The sequence below is a fragment of the Chanos chanos genome, chromosome 6 (genome assembly GCF_902362185.1).
Source record: "Chanos chanos chromosome 6, fChaCha1.1, whole genome shotgun sequence".
Taxonomy (NCBI): Eukaryota; Metazoa; Chordata; class Actinopteri; order Gonorynchiformes; family Chanidae; genus Chanos; species Chanos chanos.
Window position 1 is genome coordinate 28,404,286 of NC_044500.1, and position 21,868 is coordinate 28,426,153.

Consider the following 21,868-nt stretch of genomic DNA (forward strand, 5'->3'; position numbering starts at 1 on the left):
AGCAAGGTTGAAAGGTTGAAGGTCATATCAAAACTCTCATAGTGTGAATAACCTCAAGAGGAAATTATAATCAACAACGGCATTAACCATTCATACACACAGATCTACTGAGAAGCCTCGTCACTTAAAGATTGTATTTGACCTTGCATTTGTATTTGTAATCGTATTTGATCTTCTGTCTAACCCCAGGTTTGTACAGATCCTAAACTCAGGCCATCTTTTCTGGCTGAGAAAGCCATGGAACCTGCCGTCAAATACATCAACAAGAAATTCCCCAACATAGACTTCAGAGCAAGCATTGTAAGTACTCTGTCACAACCTTTATCTTTTCATTTTGAATACCTGTTATGGGGTCTTCTGCTTCATTCTCTCTTATTTTTCCTTCAACACCCTTGCACTTGTATGTGGTCTGATACTGAACTGAGCAGAGGCACTTACACAACAGACAGTTTCTTAATGGTCATATGCTTTGTTTGTTTTCTGCTTGTCTTGGATGTCACTTTGGATAAAAGCATCTGCCAAATGATAACATATCAATGTAATGTAAATGTTATTAATGTTATTATACGGTTATTGATACAGTGTATTCTAGAATAACTGACAGTGTAGCTCACAATACAGATATTACTGTATATTTCATAGAATAATTCTTAACTGAATCCGAAACATTGTGAATGTGTGATTTTGTCACGGGCTAACTCTGTCCCTAACATGTATACTGCAGCAAGCCCTGGGCAGTATTCAAAAACAGAAGTCAGCCGTGATGGACGGGCTAAGCAGTTTTTACGACTCTTTCATCGACGTCATGGAGTTCAGGGTGAGGCTCTTCATCCTTTTCACACTGAATTCAGTTTCTCTGGCCTGTTTTTGGTAGTTCCATCCTATAGGGTAAATAGGTTACTACAACAGTTTCTGAAGCTGTCTTGACCAAAAAGCATTCGAGTGGGCAGTACCAGCAGGTGGAGCCAAATGTGTATACAGACACACACACACACACACGCACACACACGCACCCTCACACACACACACACACACACACACGCACACGCACATACACACACTCACACACACGCACGCACACACACACGTACACACACACGCACACACACACACACACACACACACACATACACACACACACACACGAATGCACACATGGACTTGTACTGAAATGTTCTGTTCATTAAAAGCTTCTCAATACATAAAACATAGAACAAGCCCTAAAAATATAGTATATTCAACATAAAAGATTCTCACCCTACTCAGAGCATTCTCATTCAGTACACAATAACTGAGTTATCACAGTGTAGTCATACAGTTTTTTTTTCATTAACGGTTGTCAAACTAACTCTCTATCAGCCTCAACTGTCTTTTCCTCTCATCATGGCCATTTACCAAGCCATTACAGGGAATCTGTCCATTACTGTTCTCTCGTTTCCCGAAGAAAAGGTAACAGTCACCTCAAATGATAGAGAGAGACTTCTCCTGGCTCATACAGAGCCTGTCAGACTGTATTCTCTGTGAGGAAAATTACAGACGTGTAGAATGGGAAGGTGTCGAACATTAATGAGGTGCTGACTATGGCTCAGTGGACAGTGGAGGCAATAATATGGCCTGTCTCTCAAAATTAAAACTGCTCTGAACTGCTTGTGCTCATCTCAATAATATGGCCTTTCTCTCTAAAGTAAGATGGCTTTGAACTGCTTGTACATATCTGTGTTTGAAAGGCCTGAACACTTGCAGGAGCAAAGTAAATAACATCCTTTTAGTCTTCCTCTGTGTAGAGTGACTGGGTCAAGAAGTCAGAACTGTTTCTAATTTTCCTCCCCAAAATCTCTCTTTCTCTCTCATCAGGATCATGTCTATGAACTGCTTAACACGATAGATGCATGCCAATGCTTCTTTAACATTGTAAGTATTGTGTTAGAGACAAAAAGGTCTTCTCACAGAAAATAACTCAATGAATTTTAAACACTTGAATGATGTAATCTTTTCACAGTATCCATAGATTAAAGGTTTGAAATTAAATTAAATGTGGGAATGTGAGGTTAATTAATTAGGATGAATAATACTTTTTTTTTTTAAAGTTCATGTTTCGTTCCTTGATAATAGACAGTCATTATGTTTTCAGCTGAAAGGATTTGATGATCATTATATTTTCATTCATGCCACTCTGCTAAAATACAATAAAACAATTGTGTCTGATTGGTTTTCTGCACATAGTTTAATCTTATGTGAAGACAAACTGACAATTCTTATAAACCATGAGGTAGCAGACATAATTATAATAATACCTATGAGGTGTTATAAACAGAACTACAACAATAACTATGAGACAACAAGCATGACTACACTGTTACGTTTGAGGTCATAAACAGGATTATAATACTAACTATGATGCCATAAAGAGAACTACAGCAATGGGGTTATATACAGTCTTAATAATAAGTTAAAAAAAAAAAAGCAAAGCATTAGCATGTCTTGTAAATGCAAATTTAATATCATCTTTTGGTTGAAAATTGTTTATAGGCAGTGAACTTCGACTTCACTAAAAACTACCTGGACCTGATCACCACCTACGCCTCAGTCATTCTCATGCTGGGCCGAGTTGATGACAGAAAGGCGCTGGTGGGGATGTACAACTGTGCCCATGAGATGTCCAACGGGAGCAGGTAAAGCTGCCCTGACCTTTTCACTTCTCTGGATTCAACCTCACTCTGTTTCTCTCTTGGTGCCTCTCTCTCTCTCTCTCTCTCTCTCTTTCTCTCTACACTTCTCTCTCACACACATGCACACGTACACACGTTTTTTCTTTTATCTTGTTTCATCCATTGGGGAGAATAGCTTGACAGACACCCACAAACTACCAAACATCATTATGTTAACATTTACCTTGTCCTTATGCATGAATGACAGATCATATACGTGATTATTAATTTATCTCACGCAAACTCTGACATGGACAACAGCTGCCTAGCAACCGTCCTCCTATGACTGACTTCAAGGCCTACAGAGACACTGAATGGTCACGCCGTTCAATAATGACTACCTGTAATTATGCATTGTTATCCCTGAACAAATTGCACTCTAATTGGGTGGAGTACACAGTGGATCCTAATTAGAATTTTCTAGAAAACACCGTAGCATCGCAATGACATTTAAAACCCTCTCTGTCTCCAAAGACCGTTCGTGTGCGTTGTCCCCAACTGATCTGATCCATATCTGATTTATAGGCTTGTCATGCTAGTTAAAACACAAACAATGAGTTTCAAGAGAACTGGATTTTGCCTTGGGTAATTCATAGCCACACTCACCATGGTATGGTAGGTGGGGTTATTCTAATAAGACCTAAAAACACCACCCTACCTGCAATAATGTGAGAGTGGGCCTGACAGAGCCATCTGATTGGTCACTTGTCATTACTGTGATGTACTAGTAGCTCATTTGATTGACGTATTGACTCTGCAGTGACCCCTCCTACCCTCGGCTTGGACAGATGTTTGTGGAGTATGATCACCCTCTGAAGAAGCTGACTGAGGAGTTTGGGCCTCATACTAAGGTGAGCTAGGCTGAGCTGAGCACAGACAAGCCCATGCAGACCAATAAATAAGTAAATAAAAGGATTAACCAAAAGATTTCAGTGTTTCACGTTTCATGATGTTTCACTGAGGCCAAGTGAGGGCAGGGTCTCTGAGTGCTGTGTTGACTGGAAAAAGGACTAGAACTGTACTTCTAAAAAAATAGAAACGTTTACCCACGGCATTCTTTAACTCAGTTCCTAAATAAAACACTAGTCGTGTAGAAGAAAGCACAGAAACACTAACTGCTAAAGCAAATACTTCAGACTTTCTCCTTTCTGAACATTTTCAGTATTCATCAGTAGCAGAAAATCATTGTGTTATGTCTGTTCTTAAGACATCATTTCTGTTTCACAACACTGACGTGAATATCTCTCTCTATACGTACCTATCTGTCTGCCTGTCTGTCGGACTATCTTTCTCTCTCTCTCTCTCTCTCTAACAGGCGGTGACAGAGGCCCTGCTCTCGCTGCAGCTGGTGTACCCGCGGAGGAACCTGCCAGCTGAACAATGGCGCAGTGCCCAGCTCCTCAGTCTCCTCAGTGCCCCCGCTAACATGTTAAGCCCTGCCTGCTGTGAAACTGTAAGTAACTCCTCTTGCCACCACCCCACCACCAAAGGTCCTACCACTGCCCACAGTGCCAGCCGAACAGTGCCAGTCTGCCTCAAAGCCACTGCCAACAGCGCTAGCCAAATGGTGCCAGCCTGCCTCAAAGACTGTCATTAAAGATTCTGCAGTTACACTGCGCTCTCTGGTGTTTTTTTGTTTTTACCAGGCGTAAGAGCCAACAAGTGCACACACACACGTACACACACAAATACATGCACGCACGCGCACACACACACACACACACACACACCATACAAAAAAAGCAGCATTGCAAATGTGCATGAGGGTGTGAATCACCAAACATGTCTGATGTTGTGCAGCTGTGGTCAAAACACTTCACAGTTTATTCATTATTCTTTTTAATGAAGGTTAAACGCTTGCGGACTAAATAAAGTACATCATTTAGGCATTACATTGGCATGCATAATTTAAAAACTTACATCTGTTTAAATGTATGCAGCTCTAATGCACTAAAATGGAAAACACATTTCTCTTTGAATGTACTATTATGGGTATACACTTTAAACCAAACTCTGAGGTGTTTCTAAATAAAGCAATGCTGAGCAGGGTCGGGTATATGAATATAAGGGAATTTCATATAAAGGATATAAGTGAATATCATACACAATGATGTATAAGTGGGTTTGATTAAGAGTGTTCTTACAGATGGCATGTGAATATCTCTCTATGGAAGTGATGGAGCGCTGGATCATCAGTGAGTATCTCCCCCCATCAGCCTGAGTGGCTTTTTACAATTCTCCTGCCAAAATCATATCATGACATAGATTTTTCAATGGGACTGACATCACACTATGCCTAGAATAACTGTGGAAGTGGTAGGTATAAATGTTGTTATGTAATGACATATCATCATTTATGGATATATATACTTTTGTAGCACTGTGTATAGGGCTGTCTGCCTTTATGCTATGGATAATATATTGATATACCATTCAATATTTGCATCCCCTTATCTGTACAATGGTGTCATGTTATGCACTGCCTTGAGACATTACCTTCACATTCTAACCTGTGCTCCTGTTCTCCTGTGCTTTCTCTGTACTGTCTCTGTGCTATCTCGGTACTGTCTCTGTGCTATCTCTGTGCTGTCTCTGTGCTGTCTCTGTACTATCTCTGTGCTGTCTCGGTACCATCTCTGTACTGTCGCTGTGCTGGCTCTGTGCTGTCTCTGTGCTGTCTCTGTGCTGTCGCTGTGCTGTCTCTGTGCTGTCTCTGTATTGACCCTTTGCTGTCTCTGTGCTGTTTAGTTGGTTTCCTGCTGTGCCACAACAGTCTGAACACCAACCAGGCGTCTCAGGAGCTGTGGAAGATGGGACTACGCAGTGGACTCTACATCACTCTGGTCAGAGACGAGATCCTTCAGATACACAAGGTCTCAGAGGATCACTTTGACAATATGAAGGGGTAAGAGAGAAAAGGCACAGGGCAAGTGGATGATGACTCTTAGAGAGCCTGCTGCAACTTCAAACTGCTGCTCTGAGTCAGTGAACTAAAATAAGAAGTTGTGGTTAAATGTGTTTTAAATAATGCTGCTCTAAGGTACAAGTGTAAAGTGTTCCCAATACCTAACCAAGAGTTTTCAATTGTTGATGTAGTGTATGTTGAACAGTGTGTGTGTGTGTGTGTGTGTGTGTGTGTATGTCTGTGTTTGTACATCTGTGAATACATATGTGTGTATATGTGTGTGGTATATTTGTGGTCTATGGACATATTCACTGAATGTTTTTTGTTTTTTTTTAAATTTCAGATATAGTAAACGGATTGCAGACATCAAAGAGTGTAAGGAGCACATTATTGCAAACTGGTGAGCTTGTTTATTTTGGCCTCAGTGTGATCTCAGTATGGTCTCTAGACACATGCTTTAAGAATGAGCCTATATGAACCATTTGAATAAAAGACAACATATTTGTGCATTTTGTGAAAAAATATTTCATTAAATTGCTGTAAAATTTTACCACTTAACTGAAAGTAATGAGGAGGTTTCTGTAAAGTGCACTGGTACCCAGCTGTGTTTATGTTTGTTTATCAGTGGAGCGATGCACAGAGAGAGACGAATCTTCCTGAGACACGCACTGAAGGAGCTGACTAAGGTCTTGGAGGACGAACCAGGCCTGCTTGGGCCGAAAGTATGAAACAATACATTTCTATCTGTTTCAAAAGTCCAAATCATTCCCCTCTGGTTCTCTGAGGCATCTCTCAGTCCACACACCCAAGTGTATAGAGACTGCAGAATGATGTGAGAGCATGCATACTTCATCTCTTAAACCAGGGCGTGTCAGAGGACGGGAACTTCCTAAATAGGAGATAAAAGATAATCAGTACCCAAAAAAAAATTTTTTGACGGTTACCAGGGAGACGCTACATTCTTTCTCTTAACTTTCCCTCTGTTCCTTCCATCTCTCTTTCTCTCTCTCTGTCTGTCTCTCTCTCTCTCTCTCTGCCTCCTTGTTTCTCCCACAGGCCCTGTTTGTGTTCATGGCTCTGTCGTTCTCCCGTGACGAGGTCCTTTGGCTGGTCCGTCACTCAGAGAACATCCCTAAAACTAAGACTCCAGAGGATTACACTGACACGTGAGTCCATGCTAAACAGATAGCAGACAAGAGCTACAAAGCCTATTCCTGACTGTCTTATATCATCAACGTGAAGGAAAACAGGAGATTCTTTACATGGTTTAACATGGTTTTAAGAATCATTTTCTATTCGTTTATCAAATGGCAACAAAGATTCTAGAACTGAGCTGCACAGAAACACAATATAGATTTTGTTTTACCATTATTGATGCAATGAAATTTATATGATGTACACATTGGTAGGCTGAAGAAATCCTTGGCAGATTTTTCCCTTTTCTTTTCTTTTTTTTAATGAGAATTTCCACTTCCACATAAATTCCTTCAGTGGCATGACAATGATGCGTAGGTTTCAGTATTTGCCTAGGATAAGTATCCTAATTCACAAGATAAATTATGTGATAAAATAAGTGTGAAATGTTAATGCAATGTAATGTAAAACAGCATAATATGAGTGTGTTTGTTGCTGTATTTGAAGTGTTGTGACACCCGCACACATCTGTGTGTGTGTGTGTGTGTGTTTGTGTGCGTGTTTATGTGTGTGTATGTGTGTGTGTGTGATAATGTCTGCGTTGCAGGCATATGGCAGAGTTACTGTTCTACATGGAGAAGCTTCGCGGTCTTCTGGGTCGCCATAAATACGTCATTCAGCGTTACCACTTACAATACCTGGCCCAGTTTGACGCACTGGCACTGAACGACACCATCCAGGTACTGAATCCTACCATTCAAATGTAACACTGAAACAAACCGCACTGAGGCCAAATAGGTCATTTTGGCTGTGAGAAAGTAATTGGAATAGCTTACTGGACCACAGCTCTGAAACCTAATCTTTGCCAGTGCAAGCAAGTTCAACTATCAATGCTCTCTGAAGTTCTTTACCGCATCTAGTGGTTTCATTGCACATGAATCTTAGGACTTATCAGCATTATAAAATGAGGAAAACAGTCTCTTGATCCTACACAAGAGGTTTTCATGTAATCTAAATACTTGATGAAATTATTTATCTCAAGCAGTCATCATCATAATCAGTCAGTTAAAACCAACCAGGAATTGTAATTAGTGAGAGAGAATACACCCAGCTCAGAAAGAAGAGGGCCTTTTACAACAGCAGACACATGGATTTGCCTCTTTTCCCTCCTATCTCCTTTTTCCTCTTTATTCTTCCGCCGGAGGAGGTTGTTTTTACTCATACTCAAAATAAAGATATTGAATCTGCCTGATAACAGACAGGAAGATAGAGGAGTTCATTTTCTGTCGTTTATTCCCTCCGCAGAGTATGTATGTCTGCCCTGAGGAAGAGTCTGTGCTGATGAGTTCCTTTGTCTCTGCCTTGTCTGCCATGACACTCAAACAGCGTGAGAAATCCCTCCTGTCTCGCTCATCCCAGCCATGTGTTTGACTTCAGCTGAGAAAAGACTATTGCTGATGTTTTGCCTGTGTCTTTCTCTCTACAGTGGAGAACGGAGATGAATTTGATTTCAGGTCCCTGAGATTGGACTGGTTGAGATTACAGGTACTGTCCACCCGATCCACACATACACAGTGATGTGTTTTTGTAGTGAATCTGAGGAGAATTTCTCTGCTGTCCTTATTAAAAACCACAGCTCTGTACTCTGTACTCTCCGCAGATGGAGAGCTCAGCTGTTCTGTCACGTTGACAGTGCGTCATCATTCATACATCTGCTGTTTTTTTTAATTATTATTTATTTATTTGTTTGTTTTGTTCTTTTGCCTCGTATTGATATGAAAAAAAAAAGATTAAAAAATACTTCAGACTTCAAGAAATAAAATGTGTAGTCTTTCTCACTGATGCCTTGGATTAACCAAACATAAATTTTACTTCTGAGACTGACTTCACATCATCCAGTTAAAAGGCATAATGTATGTGTATCACCTATGGCTTGTGAATAAATCTGACCTGTGTTACACACAGTTGGATCAGACTGAACAGTCATCCATATCTGCACTGTCAAAAGTAGAACAGGCCTTTGGCTACTATACTGTGTTTATTAAGTGCAAAATATTTTCTTAGTTCCTCTAAACTGGTTTTAATTTAATATTTTCTTGTCAAATTAAAGGAAAATGTGGATAGAATTTGAAAGAAAATCCCATCAATTTAATTCCTTTTAACCACCTCATGTAATTTTTAAGTTGAATAAATCATTTATAGAGTAAGAACTTATGAATACATTTACGGAATAAGAATTTTTACAGTGTGAGGACAGTGATTAATGTTGAACTCTGTCTATTTTTTTCTGTATGAAAGTTGATGCTGATGTGTACTGTGTTCTGTTGATGCAGGCCTACACTAGTGTGGCCAAAGCCACGCTGGCTCTGAAAGAGTACCCGGATCTGGCCAAGCTCATGAACCTGATCCAGTTCCACACCAAGATGATGGACAATATGGACAACCTCCTGTTTGAGACCGCTGACCTCTCCATCCTCGGGTATGTCCAAAAGCAGATCCTGACCTGGGTCAAATATGTACTCAGTGCCTCTGAACGAGTGGTTCTTTTCTGCTCTGTTTTAAAGGCTTTTCACAAACTGTCCACACCCTTGGAATGGCGTGGAATATGGCATTCTAATAAAGCCTTTGTCTTGAATTTAAATAATGTTTTTACAATATGTCATCTCTCATTGGCCACCCTGTGGTTAACTAAAATGAGAAGACAGAGGTAGAAAAAAGGCATTAAAGAATATTTGGACAGAGACATCCACTCACTCACAGTTGACAATGACACAGATGAAGTGAGATATGACAGTCCTCGTAGATTTATCAAATAAACTCTTAGATTGTGCGACACGTCTCCTACTTAATGTGTCAGTGCAAAGGAATTTATGGTTTTAAGTAATGCAATAATAAAATTCATTATAATTTATTCAATTGTTTATATATAGTTTGATCTGATGCTTTGCTTTTATTATAACCAATGTCAAATCACCTGATGAACATGAGATATAGATTCTAAACTGAACAAGAAAAATGTTTGTGAAGCTAACCTCACAGGACAAGGTCTTTTTCTAATGTTTTGAAAGTCAGCGTGGTTTAGCTCTGTTTATGTCCATCTCTCAGGTTCTATCCACGTGTGTTTGAGAAGATGTTCTCACAGAGCAGTGAGGAGACATCCATGCAGCGGTACCTTATGGCCTTTCCCATGGTCTGTGCTCACTTCAGCCAGGCCACACATCCAATGTGTCCTGAAGAGGTCAGTAGTGAGCAACTCTCCACTTACAAACAGCCATCAGCTAGTCCCTATTCAGTAACCAATATATAAAGCTAACTCACCAAGAGGAAGCTAAAATAACTTGATTCTTTAGTTATTTTAGATTGTCTTTGATTAAAGCTGTTGCTTTGATAGACAATCAGCCATTTCTGTGGCCATGGAAAAAGCAGTTAAGATACAATTAGGTTTGATTGCATGGTCACAGTCCAGCCCTGCAGTAAAAACACAGTCACCCAAACACATGTTCTTCCTCTCTCTTTCTTTCACCCTTTCTTTCTCTCCTACTCTCTCTCTCAGACACACACACACACACACACACACATTACAGAGTGACAGATGTAGAGGAAATGAATCTGACATTTTCTTCCTGTCCTGTTCACACGTGTCCTGGATGTGTGTGTGTGTGTGTGTGTGCGTGTGTGTGTGTGTGTGTGTGTGTGTGTGTCTGTCTGTCTAGACCGACCTATTAGAGAAGAAAACCATTAAGTTGTGCGTGACCTTCCTGGAGGAGATAGCTCGACAGACCAGTTCAGTTATCCTGGAGATATGTGCTGAGCAGTGTAACCTGGAGGAGCAGGTAGGGTTCTCCATGGTATGGTAACCTCATTTAGTCCCCCTCTGAGGAACTCAATAAAAAGAGATAGACAGACAGACAGACAGAGAGAGGGGAGAGAGAGAGAGAGAGAGAGAGGGAGAGAGAGAGAAAGGCAGAGAGGGAGAGGGAGAGGGAGAGGGGAGAGAGAGAGAGAGAGAGAGAGAGAGAGATGGGGGGGGGGGGGGGAGTCGATTTATTAGCACAAAGAGCAAAGAATGAAGAGGGCTTTTAGATGAAGTTTTTAGATGAACAGAGCATGAAGTTTTTCAGGGGACACAAAGGTACATACAATAAACTGGAGAAATAACTGAAAATCCTCCTGTCGTGAGGCTGAGAAAACAGAGTTAATGGTCAAAGCAGATGTGTCAGGGAGCCTTAAGAGCCGTAATATAAACTGTCTCATATCTTTTATTTGAAATTTAAAGTGTGTTGATACAGTTTTGGATTTGGATGTGACAGAAGTTTTTTACTGACCATAGTGGTGTAGATTTTTACCGGGAATACAACAGCTGGCTGTAGATATGTTATGATAACTTTATCACATGCTTATTCTGGTCTTGAATGATTTTAGTTTTGGACTGCAAATATAAAACACATAATGCTTGACACTGATTATTAAAAACTTTCTGTGACTGTTTCACATTCCTCTGTTTCCTGTGCTTGTTCTGTGAGAAAAATGTCATATTTCTACTGTCATGCATACTCTCTTTCTGTATGGTGTGATCTAGCGATCGTCAAACGCAATCTATATCTCTGTGCTGGCTGTTGTCAAACACACTAATTTTTCCTGTGTTATGTCCTAGCAGTTGTCAAAAACACTCATTTTCTCTGTGTGATGTGCAGGCTATTGTCAAACAGACTCCTTTTCTCTGTGTTGTGTGCTAGCTGTTGTCAAACACACGCAATTTCTGCGTTGTGTGCTAGCTGGTATCAAACACACTCAATTTCTGTGTCGTGTGCTAGCTGGTATCAAACACACTCAATTTCTGCGTTGTGTGCTAGCTGGTATCAAACACACTCAATTTCTGCGTTGTGTGCTAGCTGGTATCAAACACACTCATTTTCTGTGTCGTGTGCTAGCTGTTGCCCAAACACAGTGCTCAGACCATAAGCACAGCGCGTAATAAAAAGCTGAAGAAGCCGGTGCCAAAGAAAGGCGAGATGCCCAAAGAAAAGCCTGGAACAGAGAGCCAGAGGAAGGACAGATTCATCGTCACAAAGTGAGATATGCATCAGTTTTGTTCTTAGCTGTGAAGCACGTTCGTATTGTTCCAGTGTCCTGGGTGCATATGCTCACTGTGTAAACGTCTGTGTTAGAGTAGACGAGGAAATAGGATTAGTTTTGAATTACACTGAAGTTAGAGCAAATTATAGCTATCAGAGAGATTGGTAAACAAATGCCACTCACACAGACTTACACAACCGCACAGTGACATTTGCACTTACCTTTTTTCCAGTCAACACAGTCATAGCAAATAATCAAGAAAAGTTCTGCCTCCACTCGCAGACCGGGCTGCCCACGCTATCAGTGGAAATGCTTTCCACCACATGATTTTGACTTATGCTGAAGGAAAATTGCGATTCCAGGCATTTAATCAAAGCCGCCCTCTCTCTCTCTCTCTCCCTCTCTCTCTCAGTATGGATAAGATGCATCTGACGCTGACAGAGCTGTGTGCTTCCTTCAGTCACGGCTCAGACATCACTGTGTTCAAGCACATTATCGTCCCCTCTGAGTTCCTGCTCTCACAGCTGGAGACCCGACTGGCCAAGTACTGCCATCTCTTTAACACAAATGACAAACAGCATTATGTATATGTCACATGTAATGTCACATCTAATATTGCATTTCTGTCATACTTAACTTTGACAATGGGATGTGATGAGACAGCCCTACCATAGTCCGAACTTCAGTTAACTGATAGTGAATATAGATTTATAATGAAGTGATTTGATAAAAAATTTACATTATGTAACATGAATAGTGTGCAAAGTTTGTACTAAGGAGACACTGTGTGTGCAACTGTTTGTTCCATTCTGGTCCAAATTCCAGTGAGTTTATGAATAACAGTCCTGTGTGCTAGATTAAGCCCGGAACAAAACCCTACAACAGTTTGTCTCTGCAGGAGAAAGGTTGCTGTTGACTTTGCGTAAGGACTGTGTCGACCAAACCTTAGCTGGGATCTGTCTCAGAGTAGTGCCCTTCCTGTAGCCTGGTCCCTATGCTCAGGGCAGAGTCAGTACCGAACTTCACAACCTTTCTCTCTCCCTCTCTCTCTCTTTTCTCTCTCTTATCTGTGCCTCAAAAACCAATAGTCTGCTTTACATGTTGGCTAGAATGTAATTCCAGGACTGAGGGACACAGGGAAATTCCCTGGCCAGTGCCCACTAAAAACACAGAGACAGTGGCTGGGGAGAAAACAGCTTAAGTGAACTGGAGAGAGAGAGACAGAGAGAGAGAAGCTCTGAGAGGCTTGAGATGATCTGTCACAAAAGACTTTCCACAGCAAGCTACCAATTTTCCATTCCGGGTGACATGGGAGCAACATAAATTTAAATTAACGATCTATCTGAGAGCTTGACATACAGATATAGGGGGTTGTGTTAGGAGAGAAAGCAAAATTGAGTTTTCATAAGAGGCTCGCCATCAGCATGCGTTCATGTTTTTTTTCCAGATAAATTCACCCAAAGCCTGAGTTTATTTGGAGTGATTGCCATTATTGCCGGTGGCCTGGCGTTAACCTTTTGTGATTGGCAGTTGGACATAATCAGTGCCCCCCCCCAGGCAGCAGTGTGTGTGTGTGTAGAAATGGAAACAAAGCTGGACTCATTTAGCAATCCCCTGCAGTGAACGTTTACTGAAGCGCAACGTGGGTTCATTGAGAATACTGTGGTCTGATAGACACTGCATCCCCCCTCTTTCTTTTTCTTTTTAGGATCATTGTACAGATGGCTAATTATAACCAGACCACCCAGGATATTATTCGTCCATCAGAGCTTCTGGCCGGGATCCGGGCCTACACAGCTGGCCTTCACACTCTGAGTTCTTACATTAGCGTGGACGTCACCAGGCTGGTAAAGAACGTTCTCCTGCAGCAGACGCAGCCGCTCGACTCTTATGGAGCGCAGACCATCACCACACTCTACACCAACTGGTGAGAGTTAGAACGGTTTACATTCCTCCTGTGAATTAGCGTGAACAATTCTTTTTCGCCATAATCTGTGCACAGAGCAGGGTACAGTGTAAAGTAAGTGCTTCAATTGGTATGACTCAGCACCTCTTTTATGATACAGCTGCGTATGATGACAAAGCAGTATTCCAGTCAATAATAAACACTTTTTAGGTCAGGTTCCAGAAGGGCTGTTTTGGGGGGGGGGGTTGCCTTTTTGTTTCAATCTTTTACATATCACACCTCATTTAGCCTTAAGAAATCTGTAAACATCTTTTTGCTATGAACGTCCAAAAATCCTCTTTTACTAGTAAGAATGGTTACTGCGGTTCCAACCTTCTAACTGGTTTAACTTATCCCCACCTCCACAGGTACTTGGAGGGCCTTTTGCGTCAGGCTAGCAATGCGGTAATCATCCACTGTCCCACGATGCACTGCTTTGTCAACCAGAATGCTGAGAATGAGCAAGCCTTCCGGGCTGAGGAGTACTCAGACGTTGCCGGTGAGACACAACAGTTAGCGTTTTAGTCAAATCACTTCCTCGTTTATTTCTCCACTTAGCTATTGTGAAACCTAGGGTAGGTGGGAGTAAAATGCAGAACTGAAGCAGCACTCCCCAACACCTATCTCTTGAATTTTTTAATTTCCATGAAATAATGTTGTTATCATTCAAAACAAAGAAACAAACAAAAAAATTAAAATGTGATGTTTCGCTATTTAAGTGCTGAATAACTAGTATTAAGAGATTCAAAGTGCTCATTATTTGAATGTGCCCCATTCAAAGGACACATCTGACAATGACACATCATTAGCTAATTAGCATGCTGTTAGTCGCTAATGCAGCAGAAGTATGTGCACGTCTCTCAGTCATCAATTAATCACCTGTTTATCAGGAGATGCTGACATGCATATTAAACGCACTTCACAAATGAATCAGACTCTTTTGAAGGCACAGGGGACCAGTTAGGTAAATAATGATTAGCAGGATTACACTACTGTAATGTGAAGTGTCATAACACAGAGCAGAACATTTTAGGCACTGCAGCATGGTTTTTTTTTGTTTTGTTTTTTCTTTCTTTCTTTTTTTTCATATGTGTGAGTGTTTGTGATTTCATTTTCTTTCCCAATTGGATCAATTCATCATATTACAAACGTATGTGATTGGTGTTCATTGATGGTATTTATTTCAAAAGGCTTGTTTTTTTTTTTCCCGAAGAGAATCTTTTTTCCTAGATTTAGCCTCATTGGAAATCATTTTAAGAGACTGTACAAAGAAGGATAGAAAGAGAGAGAGAGAGAGAGAGAGAGAGAGAACACATGCTGCCATATGTGTTTTGCTCCATCAGTTGAATTTTGCCTCATCCCAGGGCTTCAAAGGCACTTCAGTGCTCTCTACATGTCTCAGTCACTCATCACCCATCTCATCACCTCCACCAGGCCTGCATATTCTTACCTAAACATGGCTACAGGCTAGAGAGAGAGAAAGAGACAGAGAGAGGAAAAACACCCACGTTCGGCCCACAGTTTGGCTCTGGTTACGTGAAGGGTTACATATCACTAATGCAGCCTTATTATAAAACATATTGTCTCCATCTCTGTATGCATTATGTATGTTTGATATTTCTGTATGTTCCATATGATCTCAGTTACAAACACAGCGTAACTGTCTCTCAGGGAGTATTCCAGAAAGCGGGTTTAGTGAAAACTCTGAGTTAGTTAACTCAGAACAAGTAGTAAACCTCCTAATAGAAGAGTCCTATGGCTTCATTCTCCTAGCAAAAAAAAGCCACGAGGCTCTTCACTTAATCCGCTTTCTGGAATACCCCCCAGGCCAGCCCTGAAACATATGGTTTAATAGAGAAATGAAGAAACTCACAGATGAGGCAAATGATAATCACCCACATACCCACAGTGATACACAGTGAGGCCTACATGTGTCTATTTTAGGAGTGTTAAGGTTGACAAGCTTAATTCTGTGAGTAGAACAAAATGTGCAAATCCATTTTGTTTGTTTGTTTGTTTGTTTTTTAATGCTGTTACTAAGTTCTGTTGCGAAACATTATTCAAGTAGCTGGACTATGGCAGCAATGTTATCCAAATGGAAATGGAGAGCTGCATTATCCCTATAAGTGCCAGTATAGCCACTGTAGAGAGAGAAATAAAGAGCGGGAAGAGATGGAGAGAGAAATATATATACAGAGTGAGAGCCACTGAATTACTTCATGTAATCCTGGACTGGTGTTCTGAACGTTGTGGATTGATGGGTCTTTGATCTGTGTGTCCAGAGTTACGTGCCCTGGCAGACCTGATTGGTCCGTACGGCCTGAAGTTTCTGAGTGAGAATCTGATGTGGCACATTACCTCTCAGGTTGGAGAGCTAAAGGTGAGACTTCAACATTCAGAACCAATTAAATAAACAAACAAACCAACAAACAAACAAATAAATAAATAAAGTTATCACTTTGAAAAAGGGGATCCATCCACTTTTACTTTGGCTGCTTTAAAGCATTTAATGAACGAAAAGCGTTCTGGTGAATGTGAATATTTTCTTTCTCTTGTGGTTTCACGACCCTGATCCAAAGAATGTTTTTTATGTCTCGGAGTTGCACTCAGCGATTATATATACAACACAGAGACAAACAGAAACATGGACATATCACCTTCAGATGCACACTGAACACCTCTTATCTCACATCATTAATGTGACCTTTTCCCACACATAATTTATTTGGTACTTTTTTAGAAACTTGTCATAGAAAACATGGACATCTTGGTGCAGATGAGAGCCAACTTTGATAAACCAGAGGTGATGGCCGGTCTTCAGAGGAGACTGACAGGTGATGTGACTACTGAGTGGCAGAATGGGATTCCAACTCTTTCATGATGTCAGACAGAGAAAATGAAACATTGCTTGATTTGGTGCATGAAAGCTAGCAGATCTGCTTGAGACCCCCCCCCCAAGGGGGGTCTGCATACTCTTACTGAACACACAACTCAAATGTATAATCCATCACTTCAGCCTTTCTAAAATGGATGATCTTTATTCTAAAAAGAATCACTACAGGTGGAGAGATAGTGGCATTGAAAGAGTTTGGGCAGGGCTTGCAAAATCACTCGCCTGATGTCACGGGACAATCAAGTTTTCCTGTCGGGCAGGATGGTGTTACATTTTGGTAGCCCAACAGGAAAACTTAATTGTCTATCAGAAATTATCCCCTAAGTGAAATACGGGTTTGTAGGACAGTGTTGTCAAAAATGAATAAAAATACAGCTCTGGATGTAGTGTTAAGTTGGAAAGTTTATATGAACAGTTGCCTGAACTTTTTTGTGTCTAGCTATGCTAGCATGTATGCTATGTTATACATATTATTACCATTAATCTGTTTTGTTATCATACTGAAGTTTCAGTGCATTGACAGATCTAAATGAATATTTATTCTGGTGATTGTTGATTGATTTATACAGGATGATTGCTGCAGTTTGTGCTTGTTAAATAAATGTTTTTTATTGCTTTCTCGAATATATCTACATAACAAACGGTCTTTTTTATTTGGGCTAGTCAAAATTCAATTCGGGCTACCATAATCTGACAAATGCCTGCCTGAAGGGCCACCAGGGATTTAGAAATTTTGCAAGCCCTGTTGCGGACTCGATTACTGGCAGCTGGCGGTTTTCTCTTTAAAAATGATAATACTGCATTGTCCACATCCTCATTCACTCTCTCTTTCTCTCTCTCTCTGCAGCGTCTGAAAACGTACTGAAAAGAATGACAATCATTGGTGTAATTCTGTCCTTCAGAAAAATGGCACAAGACGCACTGGGGGATGTATGTGACTCCTTCCCCCCATTTACAATCTGTGCACCAAATCTATGGAACAAATTAAATCATACAATATATTCCTTTCGTACCAATGGCAATATGTTTGACTAAAGATCCATACATCTTGCAGTAGCTGTCACAACTGATCATATCTCACTTTATGTTTATTAGTGTATACATATCCATATAAGGTCAGGCTATATCGTTCAATGAGCATGTAACAGAGACTACGTACTCTTATGTATTTCTTGAAATATGTAATGAGCAGAATTTCTATGATGGGTTATGAGTCATTTGCAAAACACTTTAAAGCCATGTCTTAAAGGATGAAAATGCACACCCATATAGACATGTGTTAGAGCTCCGTCTCCTTCAAAGAGTCCACAGAATGTTTGTTCTAGTTTTTTCCTCTCTCTCTCTCTCTCTCTCTCTCTCTCTCTTTTCTTGCTGTTTTAGATCATGCACAGGCACTGCCCGTTTCTCATGGGACCAATCGAGTGCTTAAGGGACTTTGTCACCCCTGACACAGACATTAAGGTAAAAACTTTCCCATGTCAAGGCCCACAACAGAGATGCACTAGAAGTTTTTCCTTCCGAAAGTTTACGATTTGCTTATGTAGGTTATGAGACACTGAAGCAGATCAAAGCCTTGATAAAGGCACTGAAGGTCTGAGGTTATTCAGCTAACCACAAAAAGCAAAAAAAGAAGTGAGAATGTTGAAGAGTTTCATGGGTATACTTAAGTTCACCATTTGTCCATACAAGTGAATAGATGGTCACATATTTACGTGTAAAATGCATTTATGTGTATCTTGCATTTGGAGAACATAGTTTATTTTAACATAAGTGACTGCATTTTGAATGCAACGTTTATGCAAGTGCATCTGCATGTGTGTGAAACGCTGAAGCCATTGGAGGGGCCAGCGAACTTTGATCAGCTGTCAGTGCGGTTTGTCTGTGGGTAAAAATGTCCCTGTTTGCGTCTCTCTTGACATGATAAATTCAGACCAACATCTCCAATGACGTCAACACTAGTTATGCTGTAATACGTTCACATCTCATCACTCACAGCTAAAAAATTCTCCTCACTTAGTGTATGTGTGTATGTGTATATGTGTGTACAAGTGCCAAAGTGTGTGTTTGCGTTTGTGTATGTGTTTATGTTGGTGATCTTTCTGTTATAAATATTTATTTAAAACACTCTGGTGTTGTTTAATATCTGTATGCATGTTTAGAAGGAGTGTGAATGACGTGACACACTGTGCTGTTCTCTCAGGCTCTAAACACTCTCTGCCTTGTGTTTTATATTGCATAGGACACACTCAGTGTGTTTGAACTGGCATCCACAGCTGGTTTGTCATGTGACATAGATCCTGCCCTGGTCACAGCCATAGCAAACATGCGCACAGGTATCATCTATGGGAGAAACCTTGTTTATCTGCCCTCTTATCTATACTGATTCAAGATTTTATATGATGTTTCATAATTCAAGGTGTACAAAATAAATTAGGCTTTGTAAACCCAATTTTTCTTTTCTTTCTTTTTTTGTTTTGTTTTGATTTTTCTTCTTTTTTTCTGCAGACAATTCATCCAGTGAAGAGGAAGTCAAACTAGCCTGTCTGCTGCTAATCTATATCGCTGTATCTCTGCCCATTCTAGCGCTGGACGAAAACTCTTTTTACAGCCGAGAAAATGGAGGTAGGACTGGACAGTCAGTGGTCATAACTCTGCTGGAATACACTGTCTCTTTTTATGAGACGATTACCACAGCCCAGTGGACTGATTCTGCACATTGCAATAATTCAAAATGTCTTGATGACTCCAGAATTTGGATCACATTAAATATGTTTGTTCACAGGACTTTTGTTTACAGGCATTGAATGCTGACGTGTATGTTTGGAGTTAGTCTTGGCTTCTTGCCTGGTGTCCCAAGTCACTTGGCTTGGAGACTTCTCTAAAAAAAAAAAAAAAAAAAAAGTTCACTCAGTACCAAATATGCAAGAAAGCAGAGGATGGCATTTACATGGTGTTTTTCTTTCCTTAAGAGTTTCCATGGCTGGTGGCGGGTGGGGGGCAGGGGGTGGGTGACGTGGACATCTGTGTAATGTGTGCTAAGAACACTTCATTGTCCGTTTAGCACAAAGCATCCAACGTCATTGTGGTTCAGTCGTTTCTGATTTGGTTGTTTGTCTCCAAAACAGGCCACCGTAACAACATTCATTGTTTGGCCACAGCCATCAACCAGGTGGCTGCCGCCATGTTCACCGTTCTGAACAAGAACATTGAGCAGCATTTGAAAGAGTTCCTTCTGGTGAGCTGACCTACATTACAGACATACGTTTTATCAGACCACTCCATCTGAGATGCGTATGAAACCATCTAAAATTGGATCATAGGGAAGGACTTTGCTCTATGCCTAAAAACAAACACATATATATGTAGAGCATGTGCATACAGCATCTCCTGAAAAATAGAAACAAAGAAAAAACTTGAAAAAACTATGGTGTTGGTGAACATGAATTATCCTCTTCAATTTAGCAAAATTTGTATTTCTTAAACCAAGACTATTTTTTCGAGTAAATTAAGTGTAAAGTTTACTTATTCAGGCGACATGATCTGTTCAAGTTAGTCTAATAATATACTTTCAGCATGTTTATGATAATATAGTTTCAGTGAGTCATGTAGTTTTCCAGTTCTGCATGTTTTCACATATCTCCAACCTATTTTGAAGTTGGATTTATGGAGCTAGTAAACTGAGGACTTTTCAAGCAAACCATAATGTGTGCTGAGGTACACGTTATGCTCCTCAGATCATAAATCACTAATTTAGTGCCACTAACCAACAAGTGGGAGTCGCTATGGCAGCAACAGGGATACAATCCCCTGCTGACTTCCAACACATGAACACTACCAGTTGTGCCTGTGTGGACGACTTGGCAAACCAGAAACATAGCTTCTACCAGGGTACAAACCCATGTCTCCATGCCGTTGGGCAGGCCTCTTTTCTGCTGTGCGAGCTTGATGAATATTTATACCCTAAATCTAGTTGCCCCCACTAAAACGCCTTTTTCTCCTCTTTCTTCGTCTTTAAAATCGACTCTCACCCAGTTTGAATTTCTGTTGTTTCCACTTATGGTTTAATTTAAGTAGTTCAATTTATCTCAACTTGACTGAAAACAGGAGGTTTTACCCTTGCCGAGATTAAATGACTTCTAACAGATTCAGAGGAAATACATTCAGAGGAAAACATATGTCAAATGTGGGAAATTAACAAACTGATGCTAAGCAAATTGAATGGCACTTCATGTTCCTGTTTTTCAATGCCAGCGAATAAGACACTGACGTTTATAAAAGAGTGATGACAAATGCAGTTATGAGGATTCAAAGCTTCCTGGGTGGTCTTTGTTGTTGTTGTTGCTGTTGCTGTTCACTAACAGTTACCCTGTCTGGCTTCTATAAGCCAAATCATCTTTCCATAAAGAGCGTCCGTGCGACAGTTCACAGATGGTGATCTTGATCTGTCTCAATGTTCCGTGTAGGTGGCGTCCTCTACCCTGCTGCAGCTGGGTCAGAGCGTGGAGAGAACAGAGATCAAGAACAGAGACTCGGTTTATCTCCTCTTACACATGGTGAGTGTCTCCCTTATTGTATCTCTCACAAAGATTTCAACTCCAACTTAAAGTCCAAACAATATTAGAATCGCTCTATCACTCCATTTTCTCAATTAACATTTAAGCTGGAATTTGCAGAGGAAAGTTCAAATCAACAAAAGAATCCGATGACTGCTTAATGCAATTGACCCTTCAGTGGTTCCCTTCAATAAGTAATGGACCATCAAAATGCTCGTACCATTTTTTCATCACAGAAGAAGGCTAAATTTGACAGTGATTTTCTACTTTTACTCACTACAAGCACCATCTCAAACCACTAAACGTTCATCATGGCCATTCTGTTCAAAAATGGCCCGCCTTCTGAGAGTGTACCCTGAATAACAACTGCAGGTCAAATAAGCCCCCAACTTCCTTTGCAGCAAAGAAAGGAAAATTCAGGCGTGCTGCTAGTTTGTGGTTCGATCACAAAAGTTATTAGTCTTCTCAGTGATTCATGACTGTGTTATCTCTATACTGTCTGATATGTACTTGTGTGTGTTTTTATGTGTGTGTTAGATAGTGGAGGAGTCGCCCTTTTTGAGCCAAAACATGTTGGAGAGCTGTTTCCCTTATGTGCTTCTGCGCAATGCTTACAGGGAGGTTTTCAAAACCTCTATTTATACACTGGGCTAA

The 21,868-nt window shown here is 40.5% G+C and overlaps 1 protein-coding gene across 1 annotated transcript; it reads left to right on the plus strand.

Moving 5' to 3' along the window:
• The first annotated feature begins 222 nt into the window (after window positions 1–222).
• nckap1l (NCK associated protein 1 like) lies at window positions 223–21,868 on the plus strand. The gene is made up of 30 exons (XM_030777275.1): window positions 223–300; window positions 725–817; window positions 1,855–1,911; window positions 2,530–2,672; window positions 3,469–3,559; window positions 4,024–4,161; window positions 4,855–4,903; window positions 5,457–5,613; window positions 5,957–6,013; window positions 6,239–6,335; window positions 6,670–6,779; window positions 7,355–7,487; window positions 8,053–8,134; window positions 8,234–8,292; window positions 9,081–9,226; window positions 9,853–9,985; window positions 10,461–10,580; window positions 11,679–11,818; window positions 12,236–12,367; window positions 13,532–13,750; window positions 14,137–14,267; window positions 16,051–16,148; window positions 16,509–16,602; window positions 17,509–17,591; window positions 18,042–18,122; window positions 18,901–18,994; window positions 19,167–19,283; window positions 19,787–19,896; window positions 21,125–21,214; window positions 21,752–21,868. The coding sequence occupies exons 1-30, from the start codon at window positions 238–240 to the stop codon at window positions 21,866–21,868; spliced, it is 3,234 nt and encodes a 1,077-aa protein (XP_030633135.1). The 5' UTR covers window positions 223–237.

What these genes read in the sequence shown, in the direction of transcription:
- nckap1l (XM_030777275.1), top strand. Translation starts at nt 238, where the DNA reads ATGGAACCTGCCGTCAAATACATCAACAAGAAATTCCCCAACATAGAC. An exon ending in GGAGTACTCAGACGTTGCCG is followed by an intron (nt 14,268 to 16,050) that starts GTGAGACACAAC and finishes CTGTGTGTCCAG; the next exon opens with AGTTACGTGCCCTGGCAGAC. An exon ending in CCCCTGACACAGACATTAAG is followed by an intron (nt 18,123 to 18,900) that starts GTAAAAACTTTC and finishes TATATTGCATAG; the next exon opens with GACACACTCAGTGTGTTTGA.